This window comes from Columba livia, chromosome Z (genome assembly GCF_036013475.1).
Source record: "Columba livia isolate bColLiv1 breed racing homer chromosome Z, bColLiv1.pat.W.v2, whole genome shotgun sequence".
In the NCBI taxonomy this organism is placed as follows: domain Eukaryota; kingdom Metazoa; phylum Chordata; class Aves; order Columbiformes; family Columbidae; genus Columba; species Columba livia.
The window spans coordinates 18,942,274-18,961,778 of record NC_088642.1 but is presented as its reverse complement, the minus strand read 5'-3'; the positions used below and the strand labels follow the sequence as shown (position 1 = coordinate 18,961,778).

The following is a 19,505-nucleotide window of genomic DNA, read 5'->3' as shown; positions in this document are numbered from 1 at the left end:
ACTGGAAAGCAGACAGATGACAGGACCAGTACAGATACACACAACAGATCAAGCGGTAATGGAGAAGCTGGCCCCTCTTGTGAGAGAGTAGATGGACCAATAGGGAGTAGTGGCAAGGAGAGAATTCACTGAATTGTTTTAAGAGTCAGTGGGAAGTCACAACTAAGTGTTCGGCACAACAACATGTAAAAGTATCATATGCAACATATTATTACTATGTTTTCTATGTAAGCAGCTCTATGCAAAAGCTTGCAATACCATGTTGGGGTTTTTTAATAAGTTACTGGCAATAGTTATTTTATATCCTGGGCAAGCATTAGAGGTAATATGTCTTAAGAAAGGGGAAATGAAAATTAAAAAAAACAAAACAAAACAAAAAAAACACTAAGGCATAATTTAAATATATTTTGCATGAAGAGCAAGTTGCAGAAAGAAAACCATCCTGGTTACTGCTAAATATAAACATAAATCCAGCTATCTTTACAGTACATAAGACACTAAAAATGTCAGAAATAAGTCTAGTGAACTTCTCCTGTTTAAGTGTTTCTGTCTGCTATTTTGAAGACAAATGTTGGCAAACTAGCAAAACATTTTAACAGATAACATGTGAAACCACAGTTTCGAATAATTTCCAAATGTCTTTTTGTTGGCTTCGGCTTACTTTAGCTACTTACGCTGGACTGTCACAGTGTCTTATAGATGAGGAGACTCCTCCCCCGCAGGTCCTGCTGCACTCTCCCCATATTGACCACGGACCCCAATCCCCATCTATGCTCTGGGGCCAAGTGCCAAAAGGTACGCACTCTCCCTGATAACACCACTGAAAGATTTCACAAAAAAACCACAAAATTAGCTTCCAGGCTGACAGAGTTATCAGGACAGAAAAATAAAAGGGTGAGGCAATGACCAATTATAGGCATTAGCATTCTCTGTATAGATAACAAGACTAATATTTTATTTCTTCCAGCCTTGTTTAGACATTGGTGAGGGTGTGTGTGATTTGTTAATAGTCTTCACTAAGTCCTGAATTATAGATCCCGAACACACACCAGAAGTTAAAGCAAGCTTAAAATAAAGATTTTATTTTTTTGGTCATACATCCTCCTTAATGTTACACACTAAAAGAACTGCAAGTTGCTTACATTCTTTTAAACATTAAGATTAATTTCTAAGATTAGTTCAGTAAAACACCCTCCACTTAGGATTCATGTAAGGTCTTCATTAAGCAAAATGAAAAATCCCCCCCCGATAGTATTTCTTAGAATGCATTCTCTTAGATCTTAAAAATTTAAATCTGGATGAGGCTACAATGGAAGAAGAATTTGTTGCAGTATTTCATTTATACTAACTACATTTATACTAACCCCACAGACATAATAATAGTAGTGCCAAAGCATTAGACATGGTACAGAAAATCATTATATAACAGTGACTGGCCAGTTGTTCAGAGACAGAATTAACATGCATATTTCACTCATGCAAACATTTAAATTTGCAATATTGTTACTTACATCCAATTTACAAAATGACAGACAATTCACACAAATGGCTAATTGTTAAAATAAGTTTATCATTTCCTTGGTCAGACACCTTTTTTAAACCATTCAGAAATAAACCTAGAGTCCATAGTTTGATCCACATTCTGGTGTCAACTGCACCACTGAGAATCTGGAGTATGTTAGTTAGATAAACCCTTCCCACAATAGGCTTAGGCAGCAGAGTTGAGCATGGCCTCAGGTCTACAGTGCCCTGAGCCTATAAATTTAACTTCCAAAACATAGTCATATGCTGTTCATCTCCCTCGAATTCCCATAACAGACACGGTACTGACCCTTTCTGAAAAGAGAACCAGATAACTTCTATGTCCAGAATCAGCCATATGAATTTGACAAAAGCACTGAGAAATGCATGGAAGACATAGAAAGTTAGACATATCCCTGTGCACCCATAAGCACTACTGGAACACTCAGTGTTGACTTTACAGTAATATTAATAGGTACAGCAAAGCTAAGTTTTCTCTTGAGTCCTAAGGCTTACTTAAAGACTCAGTCCCAGCAATGTGGGACATATGTAGACAAGTAAATATAGCCATTCACGATGACCTGAATTACTATAGATTTTTCTGAATGCAACTGAAAAGATAATTTGACTTTTACTCGTTGATCAGAAAAATAGGGGTTTGGTATTACAATGAGTTGTACAGAGCGTCAGTTAAAGAAAATTAATAAAAAAATATTTTTGTTTAAAATTAGAAATTTCATTTTGAAGAAAAGGTACTTCTACGATAGATTGTCAAATGTGTCAGAACCTAAGTGTGTAGATCTCAAGAATGTACATTAAAATGATATATTAACATTAAAATGTGTAGCTAATCAGTAAATGCACCCAGACACAACATGGTTTTGCATATGAACAGAGGCTACCACTGAATACACCACATTAATAAGTGAAACCTGTAGCATTATTTTTCTACCCATATTCATTCTTTTTTCTCCCCTCAAAATGTTTTTATCATAGTCCATGACCAAATGTTTTTATCCTCCATGACTACTTCTTTTCTCTGTATGTGCTGTACCTGTTATAATCCAGCACATTTTTTTATAAGCCTCATCCTCTCAAAAAGCAAGCACTAATTTGTCTACAGAACAGATAAAGCAGACTATTTCAAATCTGAAGTACAAAATGCACTACCTTTCTACCAGGTCTGGCCAGGACAGAGCTTTCCTCATAGCAGCCCATGCGGTGCTGCATTTTAGGTTTGTGACCAGTGTGGATAAGGCACAGATGTTTTGACTGTTGCTGAACAGTGCTTGCACACCATCAGGGCTTTCTTGGTTCCTCAGCTTGCTGCCCAAGTGAGCAAGCTGGGGGTGGGAAAGAGGTTGGGAGGAGACACAGCACAGACAGCTGACCCAAATTGACAAAAGCGATATACCATGCCCTATAGCATCATACTCAGCAATGAAACTGGGGGTGGAAGTGTTTCCAAAGTAGCCACTGCTAAGAGACTGCCTGTGCTACAGGCTGCTGATGGGAGGTAGTAAGTGATTTGCCTCTGAACTCCTGTTCGCTTTTTCTCTTTTCCTTTCACTTACTAAACTGTCTATTTCCATACTTTTGCCCTTCTGAGTCTCTTCCCTTCCCTGGGTGGGTAGCAAGCAAGCAGTTGGGTGGGGGCCTGGCTGATGGATGGGGTCAGCCCAACACACCCTTCTTCAGAGAAAAAAACAAGGACACAAGGCTTCACAGAAAAAAGTAAGGCTACCCTTCGTGGAGTTCTAAATTTACAATTTGGAAGTTTATTCCAATAAGCAGGCATCCATCAGGTGAACATACACTTCATACGGAGCTTCTTTTAAATCCAGACTATCACTGAACGCCTGCATAACACATAATGCAGTCTCTTTAGTAAACCTGCATTTTTAGCTATTATAGATATATCTACACAGCACAGCATTTTGCAATGCCTCTAATGGTACAATTATGATGGAGAATGAAGTATTTATGGGAATTACACATGAGGGATTAAAATCTTCTGGTTTTCTTCTTATTACAGTTATAAAATTAGTGATAATGAATTTATTAGCTAAAGACAGTAATCTCCTTGCAGCATTCTTTTAAAGATGCAACACAAGTACATGAACAGTAATCTAACACTAAAGTCAAAAGCTAAAAATTGAAATGCTTCTAAGAGTAAAAATGTAGGCTAATTACTTAAAAATACATTCTGTATATTACAAACACGTCAAAACCAAAGAAACAAAAGACACTCAGTTAAAGTTAAACCCACAAGAATATCACATAAGTAAAACATAACATGCAAAAAAACCCCGACTCTATACTACTATGACTGTATACAATATGCAGGTGCATTTTACCTGCTTTATTTTTCCAAAGCTGTGTAAAACACCTGTACTCTATGATTTCCAATGTCATGCATTGTCTTCCACATTCCCATAGTTCCCGGTAAAAACTCCTCAGGTGATGTTTTTTCTCCTCTACTGAAATTAAATCTGAGGACTTAACTTTCTAGTGAAAATGTATCTTTCACCAGAAGCCATTGATACACAAAATCTGTCAGAGTAATTCAAAATTATAAAAATCTTCATTACTCTAATGGGACTACAGAAATATGCTTCCTCCACAAATTATAGCAACCTCATCTGGTATGATGAGGTAAGGACTATTAAGTAACCAGTACATGAAGAAACGAGGTGACAACTGTTTTAAAAGAACAATCCTTCATGAAAGGCTTAGAACTGAAATGTTAATTCTTCTCTAACACTCAATAAATAACATTCAATTAGTTCAACTAGGTGATGCACTTGAATATGCATAAAATGTGCAAAAAACTCTGAATAAAGTAAGCAGTCCAAAATGTTTTGTATAGAAATCATTAACAACAAAATAAAACATGACATTGTGACACATTTGAGATCGCTTTTATATGAACATAAGCTTTTCAACAGAACTAAGATTTATGATAGTCTGCTTTTAGGAAACTCAAGCAGCAAGTACTCTAATATTGCATGGAAACTGATTTCATGTTTTGTAGAGGGGAAAAAAAAAATTCAATTTAAATTCGCCATCTCAGTTTTAATAATGTATTTTTAATAATTGCCTCTACAAATATTTTGCAAGAAAACTTAATGTCCAATAACAACTTAAATTATCACACAACCTAGCTATTTAAACTGTCCTTTCAGGACAATGAATTATCACCTTTTGCCCACTCAGCCCTCATTTACATACCTAGTATGAATCTAAACAACGATGTTAGAAAAGGTCACCTTTTCTATTACTTTTAATTCAAGGACAAAATAAACATTCCTACCAGTTTTGTCTTATTGATTTTTATACTCATCAGAGTATTTATAAAAAACTATCAGTTAGTTTATCTTCACAAACACATCTCTGGGAATAGCAGAGAAACTTCATGTATATTGAAAATTATTATTACAAGTTAGGAAAAAGAGTACCTTTTTGAACTCAGCCGATATGTAAAACCCTTCACCAAAGCATGAACATATAAAAGCTTCAAAACAGAACAGATATACAAGTTCCATCAGTAGCAAGAAACCACTCTATTCTCTTTCCCTGTATGCAGAAAACAGCTGAGTAACTTTTATGGAAAACACTCCAAAAACCTTCAAGCATAGGCAAGATATCTACTCTGGAAAATTTCAACCCAAAGAGTTAAATGTTTGGCACATTCATATAAGCAATTGAAAGAAGGTTTCATAACAGAGTGTTAAGGCCATTTTAATTGTAGAAATCCCCCCCAACTCTGCCAATAAGATATTAATGCACACAGCACCAGATTTTGCTTTAATAGTTACATTGAGTTTACATTAACGTAAATAAAAGCAGAAATTGACCCTACAAATATGAAGAAGTACTCCAAGATCTTGTTATGCTTTTAGAGCAGGGAACATCATTTATTTCATATTTGGACAGAACCCAGCAAAACGTGGCCTAATTTGGTTGGGGCCTTTTGGTGTGATTGCTACACAAATGCGGTAGTAGTAGCAGTCGTAGTAGTAGTAGTAGTAGTAGTAGTAGTAGTAGTAGTAGTAGTAGTAGTAGTAGTGATAAAGTGTTACAGAATTGTAACATGTTATTTTCTCCTTAGTGTGTGGTAAAGAGAACCATACTTGCAAAGAGCTCAAGTCTCCTGTTTTTTTGCTATCAGGAGCTATTAATTTACAGGAATATTTGAAGCTGCAGTTTATAGACACTATTCTCTGCTATTAACAGGCATGAACAGTTTACCTCTGTAAAACAGTATGTATTCTCTCATTTCCCTCTAAAATCTAACGATGGAAGGAGATACAGATGACTACAAAGAGATTTTTTGTAGAGAGCAAGCTGATAGAAGCCTCTGGCAAGTGGACATAGCAACAGCATCTTAAAGCATCTCAACTTGTTCACTGTAGTCTCATGATTTAAAAATATAAATTGAGGTACATTGCTCCTTGTCATTGGCAAGGAGTGGTGGTTCCAAAATAAACCTAGACTGTTGACTTAAGAGCAGGGATTCTAACATTTTCTATTACTCTAATAAAATGTAACATTTTGGTAGAATGTAAAGCTCTCTCTGTTTCCAGTGGCCAACTTGAAGCACTCTATTTTTTTTAATGACCGCTTCAACACATTTATTTAACATAGTTTACCAATATTTCCGAACTCAGCATGGAAAAGTCATCGGAATGACACTAGGTCATGGGCCCTAAAAGAACCTGTTAACAAGCATTAATAAACTGTGACAGCTGCCCAAAAGCTTTCATTCTTTTTGTTTAAACATCAGATTGCAAATCAAAATGCAGTTTAATCTTTGTTGAAACTAGCCCATCTAGCGTTTCAAAAGTAAGGATGAGAATAGGTGTCAGTAGTCATTGTTAGGAAAAAATCCATTCTAGAGCAGTAAATCTTATGGACAGATGAAGCAACTCTCAGACAGATACTGGAAATTAATATAATAAGCTCTCTTCACTTTGTACAAACCTGCATAAAATCGAGTATCTTGACATATATAGACATATATACATATATAGATATACATATACATATATATATATACACACACATATATATAGATATAGATATAGATATACATATATACATATACATATATATACATATATAGAATTCACTTTTTTCCCCAGTACATGTCCTGTAAATTAATCATTAAAATCTTCTCTTTAAGATCTGTGTAGATTTTGCCTTGTTATTCAGAAATACTCTTTTACTACCCTTAATCTAAAACTAAGTTTCAGAACTTTGTCTGAAACTACTGATACACAGGCACTGTTTTAAAAACAAAATTCAAATGTTCAAACAGATACAATAGCACCAGACTTATCTATTGCAACATGGACTTTCTGTAAGGTAGAAGAGTTCGGCAGACTGCACAGAAAAGTCCTTTAAAGCTAAAACGTTACGCAAGTATAACTGAATACTACAAAAATAATCCAAAGTGAAAACAGAAAGATGGCTGGGAAATATGGACTTTGAGAAAACCTTTTTATTAAGGCAACATTTTTTCTATATGCCTGTACAATTCAGCTTATATCTGAAAGAATAAAGTTTTTTTATCTTCTAACAAAACAACAGAGTTCAGGCTCTAGATCTATGTTACACCTTTTCAAAGTCCATGCCAGACCTACACTTGTTACAGTCCTTTGCAGAAGAGTGCTATAAAATTCATTAAAAGGTTAAACTGAAGAGTTTTTACAATAAATAATCAAAAAATACACAAGAAAGTATGTATCAGGGTATTTTCATTTGGTTTGTTTTGGTTTTTTGTTGGTTTTGTGTGTGCATATGTGTTGTGGTTTTTTTGCTTGTTGTTGTGGTTTTGGGGGGTTTGTGTGTGTGAGCGCATGTGGTGTTCGGTTGCTTGATTCCCTTCCCCCCACCTCTTGACCCCCAGCCATAGAATTTTACAGATAAGAAAAATGTTTTATGAAATTACATATATAAAATAATTGTGAAATAGTTCTGTAGGACACTTCCATTAGGATGCAAATGCATTCTGAAGTAACTAATTTTTGAACTCCTATAATTGCACATAAGTACTTCTAGTTCTTTCTTCCTGTAGGCTTTTAACAATAAATCGCCTCTTCAAGCAATAAATTGTTTGTACTCACCCCCTTTTCAATGCTCCCTGTTTGGCAAAGAGTACCTTCAGCTGCTGGAATGCTGTTGGTAACACAGCGGTTACTTTTGCTGAGGCACCAGAGCTCTCTACACACTTCCTAGGAAAGAAGGCAGAAGCAAGTTGATCAGAATAAAAGCCTAGAATTGTGTCCATCCTCATACACACAGGTATACACAAATTTGTTTTGAACAGAGACTGCTAAGAACTGGGCTGGTGACATAAATCTACAGATGGTTGTGAAATATTTGGGAGCAATTTCAAAGCTACCATATTTTACCTAAGATATTCTGCCAAAAAAAATATCTGGAAGCATAAAATTGCAGACTACAAGAATATGTTTTTCACACCTGCCATGCAAGTAATGTTTTATTAGTTGCCTTTTTCTTGATTAGTGCTAATACTGCTCTTAGTATATTTTAGTGTTGCTGTAAAAGCAGTCTTCAGATGTGCTGTAGTATCTCCATTACTGTAATTATCTGCCTCAAAATTACATGGTAAAAGGATCCCATTAATTTTGAAATATGAAACAGCAACAATTATTTTTGTTTCCTTTAGTTAAAACCAAAGTTTCTGAGCTTGAACTACTCGCACTCCTGTAACATTTGCTAAAACAGTTCATATGTATTTAATACTTATAGAGCTATGCACTAAAATATTTCCTTTATGTTTTTTAGATTTGTGGCTGATATTTCATAAGTTATTTATCCTACCCTATTTCCCTGTGTTGTCAGTGTCAAACACACACAGGTTTTAAAATAATCTTTTTCCCTAACATATTTTCTCATTCGGTTTTGCACATTTACTCATTTAAATTAAGCCAATTCTGCTGAGATTTCTTGTTAAAACTATCTAAGGGTTGAAATTCATAATGATCCAAATTGCCTGAACACTGGAAATCTTCATAGTTGCCTCAGTTGCCCTTGGATTCAGCTATGTATACAGAATGGAATCAGAAGTGTTTTGCTTTTACAGTAAATGACTTACATGATAATCTTTGTTGTGTTACTTTGAGATCTGTGCAAGAGTTCACAATCTGATTGTAGATACTCTCTATTTTAAAGTATTTTTTTAAATTTGAAACATTCAGATCTTTGAAATGATCTTACGATAGTCATTACTATTTCATTTTATTTAACTGCTGCTTAAAATCACATTCTACAAATAATCCTTGTATAGATTCTATGGCTGAACCTTGGTACAAAGAGCAAAAAGGAAAAGACAGTGTGAGTAAATTAAAATGATGAGGTGCTCCCCCAAAAAAGTTAATTGCTTATCTGAGGAAACAAACGAGTATTTGGGACCTGGGCTTTCTATACACATCAAGAGGAACAACTGTTAAGTTCTACCTGAAGATTCATGTTTCTTGCATTTTACTGCATATACAAATTCATTTATTTATACATTATTCACTAGCAGGTGCAGTAACAGATCGACAGTACAGCCTTCTCTTAAATAATGCAAAATTATTTCCAAAGTTTAAAATCAGCTGGTGCCATTCTTGCAGGACTGTTAAGACAGCACGACTGGCAGAAGCAAGTTATCTTTTTAAAAAATAACTAAAAACATACCATATTAGAAAGGTCTGAAATTATGAGGAATGAGTGCTGAAGATTTCTAGAGTTTCTGTATAATTTTCAAGCTATTTCATCCTATTTGGTGAGTGGCTCTAAGCGAATTGTTGAGCCTCTTTTTAGAAGAAATATTGCCACTTGTAAAAGCATACCTGCATCCAATGCAGAACTATCCTACTTTTCAGATCAGAATTTTTCATTGAAGAAATGCAAACAGTATAAATGTTTACTTACTTAAATCTCCAAATAAAACATTTGCTTTTGCCACTCGGCTGATAAAATTTTCAGATTAAAATACACACAAATAGATATTGGGTTTAATGTATCAAATAGAACAGGGAAAGAGAAGAAGATACACAACAAAGATTCTTTAAAAATCTAATTAGATTACAAATGCAACATCCATCAAGGTGTTAAAATTCAACACTAAATCAACTTCATATCTAAATCAACCATGAATCCAAACTTCAATATAGCATGGATTTCAAAGTGAAAAACCTGAAATTGGCTCCTTTCAGACACAGTATGAGGTGCTCTTGTCATAATACTGCCTTAGTTATTCTTACATTTAATTTACTTGCTGATTTTTTTGAGGAAAATTAGTGTGATTTACTTGCGTATGTTTCATGTGTGTTTTACACTGTCAAATCTGGGCCATCTTGTCTAGACTGTGCTTCTCCAAGAAAGGTTGGACCAGATGATCCTTGTGGTCCCTTCTAACCTGGTATTCCATGATTCTATGATTAAACATGTCAGACTATGAGGACTCTACTTGTGACCCTGTATTTACTTTGCATGCAATCAAGGACAAATATTTAAATTAATAGCTGTGCTGATTTTGTGAAGCATGTTTCAATGTTCTGAAAAGCCAAAAATTAAATTGCATTGAAAAGAAACAAAGATTTCAATCATTACAGTACAGACAGAAGGAAAAAAAAAAAATCAGATCTGGATAACAGTCTGGAATTTGAAAACATCTATACTTTGGGGTGATTTAAACCCAAAATTCTGGTTTGTACTCCAGAGTTTTCGTGGGGAATTTCACTTTTGATATGCCCACACAAGTATACCATCTATATATTAACATATACGGTGAAGTAATAACTAAAACATGTATTTTCTTGCCAGGCTAACATATCCACAAATGAGAGTATTTAACAAGTCCCTTCCAACAGGAATCTATCTGTGTATTCAGGCTTTTTTGTCACACCAGATTTCTCCAAATGCACTGAACTGATATCACCTAGACATTTTAATGCCAAACACTCAGCCGAACTGTGTGAACTACTGGTTACAGGACTCCAAAACTATTTTAGTCATTCATCTATTTGCAGCATGTTTCTAAGCATGTCAGCTCATCTCTCTGCTCCACAAAATGGAATACTCTCCTTCTTCCTACATTGCTTTAGAAGGTAGAATGAAAAGCAGCACATCAAAACTAGATATTATTGTTGTTGACACAGTCTGGTAGTCCTTATTCAGACCTTAACTTCAGCTGGACTTTGGCTCAGTAAATCCCTAAAGACAAAAGTAATGTAAAATTACTATGGGCTGCATCATACTATTAACATTTGAGCAAAAACCTCTGCCTAAATCAGAAAAGAGTTCTGTTTGAGACAGACATGCAATACCCTAAAATCAACAGAATATTTCCTTATGGAAAACTAGGGAAAACACAGAGGATATATTAACTAAAATAACACAATGTATCAATTTGTATAAGTAATTTATATTGAAAACAATGAAGTATTTTTGCAATTTATTTTAAATATATCCAAAGTTATTTTAAAAGTTGTCTATTTTCCCCTGCAGTTTTGCATTTAAAAGAAAGTAGAATCTCAAGTGCATTCTCCATCACTCTCTACGTGAAAGGAAAAGAACATTAACAGTAATTTGAAAATAAATAAGATACCTAAAAAGAAGTGGAAAATCTATCTGTGCTGTTATTCCGTCAAATGAAAATGGAATTATATCAGATACTATTAGGGCTATGTCTTCTTTATTTTCAGCTGATTTTGAAAAGTTAACAGAGAAATTCTGACTTAGGTGCATACAGCTTTCTGTTCTCCAACTCAACCCTACACCTGGTACTACCTTTGTTTCACAGTTATTGATTTGAACTATTTCCTTACCACCACCATCCCATCTGTAACATCTCTCTGGTTTTAATACACCAGCCTTAAAAACATATGAGAAGCTGCCCTGAAAAGGTCAAGCCCAAAATCATTACTAGAAAGCATACTGCTTTTTTCCACACACTAACACACACACATGCACACCCGCCCACCCTCCCACCCACACACCAACATAAGGGGACCCTTCAGGGTAGCCTTTTCTTTATTGGCAGACATAGGATGAAGCTAAGATACCTTTTTGCCAACACTAAACTTGTGTGAATAATTTGGTGAAACTAAGAGAAAGAACCATAATCTCAAAATTAATCAATGACCTCAAAGTCAATCTCCAAATGTGTGGATATTATAACTATGAACTGGTAAAGCAAACAAGGGAAAGTGTTTTAAAAATCCAGGAAACATAAACTGAAGCTGAGGCCTTTCACAAGATCAAGACAAGATAGATGACAACCTGTAACGGTGTATCTTAGGACTCCATGACTTCAGTTTGGAATTCGGATGCTTGTATTTGCAGTAAATTAAACAAAGCTGAACCCATCTAGAGAAAAAAAACAGCAAATCAAATTATCTTCCTTTTGCCTAAGTGTTATCAATGATGGAGCCTCTTCTGTTGTGTCATGCACACTTACATATAGGCATTTCAGATTATGTAACATCTAAGCATCCTATATCATAATCACCATAAATGGTAACAATACAGCACAATAAAAACTCAGTAATATGAGCAAAGGTGAAATTGTTGTGCTGTTCTTAATGTTTTCAACACTGATGAAAGCCTCCAACAAAAGTTAGCAGTTTGGCCTGTAATATTAAAAAAAAAAAAAAAAAAAGAGATGGGAAATACATTCACGATACACATTAAACTGTGATAACTGTGATAATTTGGGAGTATAATTTTTTGTTCATAGTTTTTTTTTCAGTGGTTTAATCTCTAATATGCTGCACCTCTTGATGAGCATTTGCTAAAATAGAGCATAAAAAAAATTTGCTTGAATTGTAACTTACAATTCAGGCCTAAAGAGCATCAACCTAGAGTATTTTCAGCCTCACTGCTGAAATACTCCTGGTACCACAGTTAAAACTAGAAGACTCTAACTATGGGTGAACTTCAGAAGGTCAAAGTTTAGTTCAGATAAGCACCCAAAAGTTACCATTTTAGTGCTCCACTACCAAATGCTCATTAAGTGGTGCAGCATGTTATGTATCACAACATGCTGAAAGAACATAAAATAGAATCCGAAACTTAAGTGGTATACTCGTATTATGCTGCCAGCATTCTTTCCTAAATATTGGGTGCTTATGTGAACTTTATGGCAACTACAGAAGCCTCAAAACGTCAATCACATCCAAGTAGCATCTTCTCTTTCAAACCCGTGCAACCTATCTCAACTTTATTCAAACCACGTTCCAGTATCTCGAATCTCATTATTGCTTCTGTTGTAATCTAATGCACTCCTCCTGCTCTGATCAATGGCTTCCCCTTGAATTTTTTAAACAGCTTTCATAACATCCAGGCACATTGGTCCATCTGTGTCTCTTGTAAAAGACAAAAAGAAGAAGAGAGAGAAGGAGAAAGGGAGTTTGAAGACAAGACAGTCCTAATAAAGAAGGGGATTATCGGAACTTGTTAGAAAAAAGATACAAGAAGTATGTAAAACTACTCTGGGATGCAGATTGAGGAATACTTGTGGGATTTCCCTTGGCTGTACACATCCTAATCTTAAAAGGAAGAGGGAACAAAATTCACTTCAAGAATAAAGCTGAAAGTGTTTCCAATGTTCTTCATTACAGCATGATCCAATAAGTCCTTACACAAGAAAAGCTAGAAATTTTAATCATTCTAAATGCAAAAGGCCTACACAACTGTGACGAGAGGTTTTGCACTTGACCGGCAAGACCTTATGAAATAAAAAAACAATGGAAAGGTTGACAAAAATGACAGAGTATAATACCAGGATCTTCGGTTCCTCTCTTTCCCTACACATACTTTTAACACCAATTTGTGAGCAACATAATATAAATCCATCAGATCAAACTACTCATGCTCTGCTAACAAACACCAAGCATAAAGCACCAGCCATGGTATGACATAAGAACCTGGGGGGAAAAAAGTCACTTTTCAGTGAGTTACTATGTACAGATTCAAATTAATACACAACCCTAGTCACAGTATCCATGAGTAAGGGAACAAAAGGGAACCAGTAGTTTTGGTGCAAAGATAGCCCAGTGGCTTTTCTACCTTTCCTTCTGAAAAAAAACAGCTGCCAGAAACTGCTTCCACTTTCCTATAAAATCCCTACATCAAGCTTAATACCACCATTTATTGAACTGGAAAAAGTAACATCAGTGTTTCATGAAAAAACAGTTTAATTCACTAATATTGAAGCTTGTATCACGTGACTACAAGGGTCAATTGTAATTCAGGCTATTTTGCCCTAGAAGAAATATTTTAGAACCATTCTGCATGGCAATTTGTTTACTTTCCTGGACTTGAGAGTTAGCTGACCAATGCTGGTTTGTTTCGGTCATTACTAATTAATTCAGTTTAACTATCCTATTTCTGAACTGGCATGTGGGAAACTAGGAAGCAGTGAAGGCACGACAACTCCATATCCTGTGTTTGTGAAGGCAATGCTTTCCCAGCAACTTTCCATTAATGGTAATTAACTTTATGGCCACTCCCCATAACTGATGAAAAATCTCCTAGAGACAACTAATATAAGGGAACTGTGGAAGGCAGCAGGAAGACACTGTATTCTGAGAATGTATCTTAATTCTGCCTGTTTACAAGCAGTAAGTTCATAGCTTGAACTCTATCTGTCCTCCAAAATGCACTAACAAAATGTGAATAAAAACTGGTATTTGAGTTTAAAGCTATTTTTTATTGGCAAACTAACTGGAGAATTTAATTGCAAACACAAGAACATGACAAAGACGAGAGCTACCTGTCATCAACTAAAATACATTATCTGATGTGTTAAACTCTAGTGTGAAATATCAACTGGTCCTACTGATTTCAGTGAAGCCATGTATCCAAAAGGAGTTTGTTCCCTTTTCCCATTACTCGAAGTATTTACTGATACCAATGATGATAGAAAAGCATAAAATCCAAAAAAATCTACCAAAGAAATTGCAAGGCACTATCTCTGAAACCCATGCTAGCAGACAACTGCTTCACAGATCATAAAATGCACCACAGCAATATCAACCATATGCATAAAGTATTAACTGCTAGTAAAATGTCTGAGGTTTTTACCCTCCATCCTAAAAATGTCTAAAAATGTGGGGACCAGCTCTAGAGGAAAGCATTATTTTGAACCAAAAATCTGTAAGTTACAGTCAGGCATATTCCAGGTATTATTTGAACTCATAAAACAGAGAAATTCAAAGTCAAGACTAGAATTCTTTCCTGAGTTAACCCAGAAACAGTGAAAAGCCAACTGTTATTAGGTAGATACTCGAAGGTGAAGGGGGTAAGGAGCCAATGAAAAAAGTTCTTTACACTCACCTAAGCAAAAGTATCGAAAAAGGCCTGAACTCTCAGGAGAACTGGCATACAAAAAGAACAAAGAACTCAGACATACTTGACAATCAGCAGAAGAGAATTCACACAGCATCACTCTAGAAGATGTAGCACAGTCAGTAGCTACATCAAGGAACAGGAACTAGCACTGTTCCTAATAACGTCAAAATCTCCCACTGCCGTGAAACCAGTAAGATAACCTGGAAAAAATGTATTGCCTTTAGGGAAAAGCTATGTGTCAGCATTATTTAGTGAAATTTCCACCATTACAATTTGTCTCACTGTAAGTCACAAATTTAACATTCTCCTGAATCTGAAAGCGTATCCTAAAAATGAAATATTTAAAGTAGTCTGAGACACAGCCTCCCAAATTCTTTGTTCAAAGTAACTATTTCTTCACTTAAATTCTCTAACATTACCCCTGTGTCAGTAATGGTGGAAAGTACACTACAAAGAACAATACAATAGGAGGATCACTGTCTACTTGCTAACATGTCTTTTCATTTTCTCATCTCAAAGAGCTAAAGCAGCCAGCTAAAGCATCTCTTTGAATTCTTGGCCGACTCAAGGTGCTAAACAATACAGGGAAATCTGGCCAATAGCTACAATGCTTTTGCTGGAAGAGTTCTGTCTGTAAGTATCTAAACAGCTTCATTAGGACTAGTGCTTACAATAGTATCACAACAACTACAAATATTTCCTTTTAAGGTCAAATTGAGTCCTTGTTAGTAAACACACAGAAAGGTGGAAACATACAGCTCCTTTAGCACTTTAGTTCTGATGCCTTAATCATTCAAACACCTTTCTATGTATTTAACTTCAAGTTTCTAAGTGAGAAAACACTTCAGGTACTTAAATGAGCAATATTCTTTTCAGGAATAGCACATGATCTCTGATCAAAAGCAACAAACAATTTAAAATAAGCATACAGGGGGAAGGGATGAGGAAATATGGAAGAAAAGGCAATGAACACAGATTAACATTGAAGTTAGAGGGTTGAAAGAGGTAATTTTTCTAAAGGCTAATAAGACATTACGGCAGAACTACAAAGTTGAAAGAACATAAAGATTTTCCAAGTTACTTTAAAACCACCAACTATCCTGACAGCTATATCAGAGCCCAAAGGAGACTTGTAATATTTCTGCCTTAGATTTGAGAATTTGACTGTTTCTCTTGTCATGTGACCAAAAAAAGAACATGAGCAAGAGAAAAAGGCGAGTAATTTTCTCAAACGTTTCCCTTTGATTTAGAATTTATTTCTTTCTGGGTCACTAAACTCCATGTTGGAAAACCTGTTCTACCCCTTTTTTAATGAACACTTCAAATAAAAAGTGCTAAATGAAATGCTAAAAAGAAGTTAGTGTACAAACTACGCCCACTGTTAATTAGGGAATTTTTACTGTTTTTTCATCCATAGTTGCACACGTGTCTGTTAGAATAAGATCAATAAACTATTAATGGTATCTTCATGTGAACAGTACATCAAATAGGAATATTTAAAACAGTAACTGTTTATTTTTGATAAAGAGTTGGAAAGAATATTCAATTCAGCTTTTCCTGCTATTTAGATCTAGTTCCACTACTCAGTTCTAAAATACCTTTCATATATTAATATGTCTTTCTTATATAGATATTTTTCATCTGCACTACCAGCCTCCAAATACTTTTTTTTTTTGCTCACCTTCAAAATTATCACCTGAAATCTGTACAATGATAATCATCTTGATCACAGCCATGGTGGGTAATATTTTTAAATGTGGACACCATTTTAAATGCATATCATTTCTAAGAGTGGATATTACCAGACTTCTACAATAATCTGCTATATATGGATTCTGAACTCTATTATTAAAAATTGGTTTTCTTCTGAAACACTTTTAAGTTATGCTCACATTGAAGGCATACTGATGGAACGCAATACAGTATATAAATTCTGAGGACTGGTGATGTCACATGAAGATGTAACTTCTTTTAACTATTGTCTCAATTAAGTGTCAACCTCTTTTTTGTAACTATAAAGGAATCCCAACAAAAATTTTAAATCTAAATGAAAGCAGAAAGCCAATATTACCTACACACCTTAATTACTTCCAATTGTGGTTTAGAAACTGGTTTAAGAAAAAAGTGTATGCACAGCATGATCATCACAACAATGATTACATAGTTTGAAAAATATAACATACATGTGGAAAAGCCATGTTTTGCACATTATTAACTTTTCAGTTTCACTTAAAATGCAGCATATCTCCAAATGCTACGCTGTAAATCATTAATTAAATACCTGCATATTTCCTTAGTCTGAAAATAGCGGAGTGTGTGGTGAGAATTTGTAAGAAAAAGAAAAAAAAAAAAAAAAAAAAAAAAAAAAAAGGTCTGACTCAGATGTAGTGACTGAAAACAGGACCCTTAAAAACCAGTGATGGAAGTGAGAATTTAAAGAGGAACAATAAAGGCCAAAAGAGGTTCAATGAGGGATCAGGAGCACAAGACCCAACGAGATAGTCAGCCAGCTACATACCGCTTTTAAATCATTTGCACAACCCGATCTGCCAAAGAGGCATCCCAAGAATAATATTGTATTTATCACTCCAGGGATATTAAAAATAGATTTTCTTTGTAGCTAGTCTTTGGAGAAGTATACAGAGTATAAATTCAATTATTAGATTGTTTTATTTGAATAATCTAAAAATTAAAATTCATTAAAACTATTAACTTTTAAAGCACTACATACGTTTTCAAAGTTTATTTAATTTAGTCTCAGCTGATCATTTGATTAGAAGCACAGCAGAATGCATCCTTTTACTATAAACTTTGGGCTGCATGATTTTACATTAAGTATTTATAAGTATTGATAAGTTTATTGCATAACAGCTTAAGTGTGCAGGTTTTAATTTATCCTGTGAATTTATTTACCTTAATTATTGCAGACTGGTACTTGCAGCCACAGCTTTGCTAATACTTAGCTATTCAGTATTCTATTCAGCTATCTAGCTTCATGTTCCTCTGTTCCCACAACCATAATTCATCTAATTCATCTTTCCAAAAAGAGATCTGAACAATGTCAGAAACAATAAACTTAATGTCAGAGACAGAAAACAAAAACAAAAACCCAGACCTGACAAATCAATAAAAGTACAAAAGTAACTTCAAAATGTAGCTTTAAATTGAAAAGTTTAAGCCAACTAAACAGATTAGATGTTTCAAGATTAAAACACATGAACCTGATCTCACTTAACTGAAAACAGAGAAAATTCTGTAGTAAACTTCACAAGGGACAGGATCAAGTATTCTGGGCCCCTTTTATTCCTAAAATTAAAGAATGTTTTCCCCAGCTCACTGTTACCCACAGATTTTGGTGTACAGTACACACAAATGACTCAAGCAAAAGATGCAGCATAAGGATTAAAATGTATCCTTTGCTTATGTATGATGGCATCAGACATGCTATCGGAAATCTGTAACCCACTACTGCATCTAACTAAAGATTCATGTTATAAAGGAATATATACAAATGACTAAGCAGAACACTCAGCATAAGGATGAAGACTTCTTACCCCATATTTACATTGGCGGGATGTTGCTCCATACTGGAAGCGACACTGTTCATCAGCATCATACACCTGACCTGGGGCCACAGCTGGATAAAGAAAGTCACGCTTGGGAGGCTCATTATCAAGGCAAGTACCACGGCCCGAACTGTTCAACATAAAGGACCAAATCAATTAGGTATTCTACTGACTGTAAATCACAGTAATGATATCATGTATCTAGTTCTTACTTTTAACAGCACTGGGTGTGAAACAAAGGTGATTGCAATAAACAAACAGTAAGATGGTACACCCATAGTAAAAATAAAAAATAATGAGGGAATTCAGAGATTAAAATATTTTTTCATCATTATTCTTAACAAAAAAAAGCTTATTTTAATCGTGAATTAGATTTCATATATTATCCTTTTTTAAACTGCGATAATTTCTGAGCCACACAAGACTGATTTTCATTTTTGTTTTAGGATTCCTGTTTGTTTTCACTGAAGAATAACTACATTTGGTCATAGAATGAAAAATAAACAAATTAAGCAAATAATAGAAATCAAGTTTACAATTCTTAATAACCCTTCTAATCCTTCAGACAGCTAAGTACAATCTTATAGATATAAGCAGTTCAATTGGTTTATATAAAATACATTTAAATTTCAATATGACTGAATGTTTATAGGATTAGGACCTTAACATGCATGGGTTTTGTATATTTGAGTGAACAAAATAGTTACAGCAGTAAAAATTCTGCAGGATCTTCAGATGCACCTATACTAGAATGAGTAAAAAAAAAAAAGTGTGGATCCAAGATCGTTTCTATGGTATTATTTAGTCTTAAAAATTTCATGCTAGAACTAAGATCATCATCTTTGAAAACTTAAGTATTTTCTTCTTTTGTATTTACTGTTTTATTTGGTGGTTGGTGAGGCTTTTTCCAAAATACATCCATATTCAACCACAATATTTTAGAGTAGTGGAATAAATAACAAAGAAAGCCAAATGCAGAGTTCTGTTTAGAAAACTTTCTACTTTGCTAAATATAATTATTCAGTTTTATTTAGTCACAGTATGCATAAA

General features: G+C 34.6%; 1 protein-coding gene across 5 annotated transcripts in view; it reads right to left on the bottom strand.

Moving 5' to 3' along the window:
- ADAMTS6 (ADAM metallopeptidase with thrombospondin type 1 motif 6) overlaps window positions 1-19,505 on the bottom strand; it is a 153,114-nt gene that overhangs the window by 53,484 nt on the left and 80,125 nt on the right. For all 5 annotated transcript variants that reach the window (XM_065047464.1, XM_065047465.1, XM_065047466.1 and 2 more), the window contains 3 exons: window positions 18,444-18,585; window positions 7,650-7,757; window positions 675-820 (listed from right to left, as the gene is read on the bottom strand). In XM_065047464.1, coding sequence (XP_064903536.1) covers window positions 675-820; window positions 7,650-7,757; window positions 18,444-18,585 — 396 coding nt within the window. The remainder of the gene's footprint in view (window positions 1-674; window positions 821-7,649; window positions 7,758-18,443; window positions 18,586-19,505) is intronic.